General features: G+C 52.9%; 1 protein-coding gene across 8 annotated transcripts in view; it reads right to left on the reverse strand.

Annotated features, from left to right (window-relative positions):
* Nucleotides 1-5,052, reverse strand: part of Dock6 (dedicator of cytokinesis 6) — a 52,219-nt gene extending 47,167 nt beyond the window's left edge. For 4 of the 8 annotated variants that reach the window (XM_039081852.1, XM_039081851.1, XM_039081850.1 and 1 more), the window contains exon 1: nt 4,882-5,037. In XM_039081852.1, the coding sequence (XP_038937780.1) occupies nt 4,882-4,925 (44 nt within the window). In that variant the 5' untranslated portion in view covers nt 4,926-5,037. Of the gene's footprint in view, nt 1-4,881 lie in introns of all 8 variants that reach the window. The other 4 variants (NM_001413911.1, NM_001394344.1, XM_039081854.2 and 1 more) reach the window with 3 other exon arrangements.
* Nucleotides 5,053-6,000: the final 948 nt, after the last annotated feature.

Genomic DNA, 6,000 nt, shown 5'->3' on the forward strand with positions numbered 1-6,000 from the left:
CGCACACCAATCCAGCACCCCCAGGTCTGGCACAATGCTCCTGCCTCCCAGCCTCAGTTTACCCACTCACAGCTGCCCTGACCTCAGAGGGGTCAGGGGAGACCAGAGGACCTCCCTACTGACATTCAGTAAGCATTCTATAAGTGTGGGTTCTCGGGGAGTCTAGGATGAGGACGCTAATGAGGCGGTGGTTCTAGCTGTTCAATAGGCTACTTTGTTTTGCAGTGCTGAGGATGACCTCTGGCCTCCTGTGGCTGAGGTACACCCCCTCACTGGAGGATTCACGGCAGGGGCTCCAGCACAAGCTGCACCTCAACCCTGCCCTCCAACCCCTAACTTCAGCCTTTCACCTCAAGAACCTTCGGGGAAACATGCAGACAGTGGCTTGTGGAAGAGAAACTGCCTTGGTTCACACCAGCTTCTAGGGAGCTGCTCCCTCCAGGGACAGCTGAGGGTGGGAGAGGGCTCCTCTGTGGCACAGGATGGAACCCCAGCCTTCCCCATGGACTGACCAACCCACATGAGCTGAACTGGAAAGGCACCCTGACGCTGTGTGCTTTTGGACAGGTAGGACATCTTTTGTGGGCCTGAGTAACTCTTTTCTCAGTAAGTTTCTGGGGTGCTAGGGACCCCTCCTCACACTTACTAATCAAGAGCTGTGACGAGCCACCCCAGTCCTAGTCTGTCTTAAAAATCAAACAGCCAAAAACCTGAATTTGGGGTCCCACTGTGACACCCCCCCCCCACATGTGTGTCATTGCATGCCCCTTCCACATGCAAAATAAACCAGTTGTTGTTTCTGGAGGGTAGCACCAGTCACGTGCTTGCTTTGCATGCCTGAAGCCCCTGGTTTACAGGAGCAAAACCAAAACCAAGGAAAAGACAATTGACAAGAGTTGTTTTCCTCCTCCCACGACTGGGAATCAAACTCAGGATGTCAGACTTGGTGGCAAGCCCCTCACCTGCTGGGCCCTCACTGACCCTAGCAACACAAGTAAACTTAGATTTGTTGTTTATTTTATGTGGTTGAGCGCTGTGCCTGCGTGGATGTACGGGCGCCATGTGTATGCCTGGTGCCCTTGGAGCTTGGAAGAGCGAAGGATGTGCGATCTGCTGGAACTGGAGTTATGGATGATTGTGAGACAACCTGTGGGTGCTGGGAACCGAACCTGGGTCAGCTTACCTTAGCCCGAGCCAGCTCTCCAGCCACAGTAAATTAAAGTGAAAGTGAAGGTTCTGTGCTCAGATTCAAACCTCCAAGCAGACTCCCCTGAAGCCTGAGGCACTCAGAGCCGGTGGGTTAATTATTATTATTTTTTTTTTTTTGGTTCTTTTTTTCGGAGCTGGGGACCGAACCCAGGGCCTTGCGCTTCCTAGGTAAGTGCTCTACCACTGAGCTAAATCCCCAGCCCCGGGTTAATTATTTTTTAAAAGATGCCAGGACAGAGCCAGGATGTGGCCCCAGCCCAGCTGTTCTCTTTGGCTGTAGAAAATGCTAGGGAGCGTGGGACACTGCTATTGGCCTTGGAAAACTGACGGATCTGCAACCCCAGTCACGGGAGATGCTGAGTACGCGTTCTGAATTCCTACAGTGGCCTTGTGCCCCATTACTAGGGAGTAACTGGGTAGAAGTGCATCCAATGTGTGTGTGTGTGTGTGTGTGTGTGTGTGTGTGTGTGTGTGTGTGTGAAGATGTGTATGTGCAGATGGAGGTCAGAGGTCGACTCGGGAACCATCCATCTTACTGTCTGAGACTGGCCTGGGGCTCTCCACCAGGACACGCTGCCGGTCATCGAGTTCCCAGAAGCTACCATTCCCCATCCTCAAGCTCCCGGCAGCCACCATTCTCCAGCCTCTGCTGCCGGAAGTCCCCATTCTCCATCCTCCCAGAGCCCCAGGGTTACTGCTAGTCCTAGCTGGCTTATACTCTGGTGTCAGGTACTAAACTCTGGGCCTCATGCTTGTAAGGCTGTTACTGACTTTGTTATCTTGCTAACCCCCAAACATCTTTTGAGAGGGGGTCTTGTACAGTCTAGGCTGGCCCAACTTTCACTATGTAACCCAGGCTGGGCTTGCGTTCACAACCCTCCTCCTTCACATGGCTTACATGCTAGAATAACAGGCACGCACCATTATGCTGATATTTCTCCCCCAGATGTGGCCTGATAGACGACACCTCCCCACAGGGGGTTCTGTGTAGTCCTGGCCATCCTGGAACGTGATCTTTAGACCAGGCTGACCTCAGATTTAGAGATCCACCTGCCTCTGCCTCCCCAGTGTTGGGATTAAAGGCATACACCACCATTGCTGGCAGAAGACATTTTTAAGAACAGAGATGGTCTGCAAAATGGCTCAGCAGGTAAGGGCATTCACCACCAAGTGTGATAACCTGGCTCTGACCTCTGCAAAGGGGGAAGAAAGCATCACCCTCAAGTTGACCTCCGACCTCTCACCTGCGCTGTGATACTGTGTACACACACATCATGTGATAATAAGTGTATTTCTTAACAGAGGCAACACACTGAGTTGAATTGACTGGGTTTCCACAGATCAGGTGGCAAGTGCAACAAGAGATACTGTAGCAACTGTGGAGCTCATCCCACCAGGCATGTGTACACACACATCATGTGATAATAAGTGTATTTCTTAACAGAGGCAACACACTGAGTTGAATTGACTGGGTTTCCACAGATCAGGTGGCAAGTGCAACAAGAGATACTGTAGCAACTGTGGAGCTCATCCCACCAGGCAAGGTTAACCCGGCCTATGGTTATAATGGTCAGGATGTCAAGCCAGAACCTGGGGCTGGAGAGCGGTTAAGAGCACTGACTGCTCTTCCAGAGGTCCTGAGTTCAAATCCCAGCAACCACATGGTGGCTCACAACCATCTGTAATGGGATCAATGCCCTCTTCTGGAGTGTCTGAAGTCAGCCACAGTACTCACATATAATAAATAATTCATTAAAAAAAAAAAAAAGCACTGACTGCTCTTCCAGTCTTCTTGAGTTCAATTCCCAGCAACCAGATGGTGGCTCATAGCCATCTGTAATGGGATCAAGTAATGGGATCTGTAATGGGATCAACGGGCATATATTCCAGATCTCCAACACTCACATAACAAACTGTAGGATCCCCAAGGTCTCCCTGAACAGTTCTAGCACTCCAGTTTCAGGTCCCAATGAGTGGCCCTGCCTCAAAGAAGATCAAGGGAGGCTGGCAAGATGGCTCAGTAGTAACTTGCTGATGACCTGAGTATAATCCCAGGAAACCACAAGTAGAAAGAAAAGGCTCCCACAAGCATCCTGTCTCTCTCTCTCTCTCTCTCTCTCTCTCTCTCTCTCTCTCTCTCTCTCTCACACACACACACACACACACAGGTATACACATGTATACACACAGTAAAATAAAAGATATGTAATTTTAAAACGTAGTCATCCCCAGCACTCAGAAAGCTAAGGTAGGATTGCTGGGATTTTGAAGCCACTTTGGATCATACAGTCAGTTCCAGGCTAGGGTGAGGGTGAGAACCGTTCTCAAAACAAAATAAAGCAGCAGATGTGGCTACTATAGAAACTGAGTGTGGCACGCCTGTATGCCCAGCACTGGGTCAGAGGACCAGGAGTTCACAGCCGGTCTTGGCTACATCACGCATCTGAGGTCAGCGTGGGCTTCGTGACCCAATCTCAGACTAACAAAACACAACAGAGTAAAACCAAGACTCCATCCAGTCCACTGATGTTTGGTTCAACTGGGATTCGTGGGCGAACTCAGTGGATAGGTGAATTACACATTCAGGTCTGTGTGCAAAAGCGTTGACTTGTCTACGGGCTGCTTGGGAAGTCTTGGGCTTCCTTACTGCATTAAGACCCAGGATCTTACCCTGGGCTGCACAGCTATGGCCCTGCACAAGACCTATCTTTCTCACTTGAGCCAAAGGCATAAGGACTTAGGAGGCAACTTAGGACTTAGGTACTAGGGGGAAACAGAGAACTGCCCAACTGCTCTGCCCTAGGTCACAACCCTCCTCTGCCCAGAACTCTCTATGGCTCTTACTTCACTTGGGGTCACAGCCAAAGTCGTCCTTCTGGTCTCCAAGGCCCTATTAAATCTGCTCCTATTGGTCGCTCTGTGGCCCCAGGGCCTTCACACTTGCTTCTTCCCTGAATGATGGGCAGGAGAGCTTCTCTCCTTTAGGTCTGTGTTAAACTATACTAGGTGGACCATTGAGATCCTACCCCTACTTCCTGTCTTATAGATCCCCCATCACACCACTGACACATCTATGCTTGTCCCACCACAGGAAAATCCAAGAATAGGGCAACTTTCTCGAGTCTCCATCAGGGTGGGACCCACAGAGTGGCTTCTCTCACCTAAGGGTGGTCAGACAGGTCTCCAGTGGATCGGGTACCAGAGATGATTACTAGCCTATCCCAGATTTGAGCCTCTCTCACAATCCAGTGGCCACGGAAAGGGATCCCCCAGCATCTGTCGCCTATCCCCTCCCCTGTCTGCCCACCAGCTGGTTCTGTCCCCAGCGCCCCCCTTCCACGCCCAGCCGGTGCTGGGAGAGGCTGAGGCAGGAGACTGAGAGGCTGTCCCCAGCTGTCCCCCAGCTCCAGCAGCTCCCTCTTCTTCCCAGACAGCTGGGTCCCGGGACCCTGGGCGGGGGAGGGGTGCGAATTTCCTCAGGATGGCGGAGGGAAAGACCGCAGGAGGGTTGGAATGCAGCCTAGCACTCTCGAGCCCGGCCCGCACCGACCTGGGATGCGCTTCCTCCTCCGGGAAGTCCTCGGGGAGCCCGGCACGCCCCCCACTGCCCGCCAGCCCCCAGCATTCGCCCGTCCCTCCCAGAACGGCCGTGACCGCGGCCACTCTCGCTACCTGTTGATCTTGTGAGCGAAGGCGCGGCGCTCCGAGGCCGCCATGACGCCCCGCGTCCCGCCGCAGCCTCCGGAGTCTGGGAAGCCGGACTGGGCGGAGCCGGCGCGCGGAGGAGGCGGAGCCTGTGTTGATGGGGCGGGGCCTGCGCTTCGGCCCGCCTCAGCCGGGGAGCCAAGGGGATGACCCCAGGTCTTCTGGGGCGTGGTGGCGAGACTGGGCCAACTCTAGGATAGGGAGGAGCCTTCCCTAGAAGGGGCGGGGCTTTCCCTAGGATAGGGCGGAGCCTTTTCTGGGATGGCGCCGGGCCAGCACTGAGAGAAGGACAGAAACACATGGGATGGGGAGGAGACAGCGCTGACAGGAGGATGGAGCCAGGCTGTGATCCGGGACGTCTGCTCCGGGATGAGGACCAGGACAAGGCTGGAGAGCTGAGGACCTTTTGTGGGCGTGGCTTGTGAGGGGCGGTCCTTGATGGGCGAGACTTTGTGAGTGGCTCATCTCTGCGATGGGTTGGGAATTGGGAGTTGGGGACCAGGCAGAGCAGGACATGGGTAGGTATGGAGCAAGAGTGGAGTATGGAAGGGACTGCTCCCCTTCCACTGGGATCAAGATTGGGAAACTGAGTCTTCTGTTGGGCTGGGGAGAAAAATACTGACCATCAAAACATATTAGGTCCCTGCTTTCCCCGGAGGCACGCTACCTAGAAAACAACATCAACAGCACACAATAATTTCTAAGGTTTTGTTTATAGCCATGCAATGGACATAGGTGGGAAGAACTGTTGTTTTCCACTATTGACAAATGGGTAAACTGGAGCCTAGAGGTGTGGAGGCTTTTGCTTAGTAGGCCTCAGAAGGGGCTCGAAAGACTCCATGCCAGTCTCTGAGTTGGTTAGAGAGGTGGGTGAATCCAGCTAAGCTCAGGAGTGTCACTCTAGGAAGTATGACTCAGAAAACTGGTATCGATACCTGAGGGAGCCAGACCGGAAACTTCTGACTACCTGAAGTTTTAGAGAGGTCTTCATTAATTTGTGGCCCTAAATATCTTCCCTATGACCCTCTCAAAACAACAGTTTCCTAGAATTTTTCAGTCCTGGCATGTCGTTGGATATGCCAACTG

This window comes from Rattus norvegicus, chromosome 8 (genome assembly GCF_036323735.1).
Source record: "Rattus norvegicus strain BN/NHsdMcwi chromosome 8, GRCr8, whole genome shotgun sequence".
NCBI classification, from domain to species: Eukaryota; Metazoa; Chordata; class Mammalia; order Rodentia; family Muridae; genus Rattus; species Rattus norvegicus.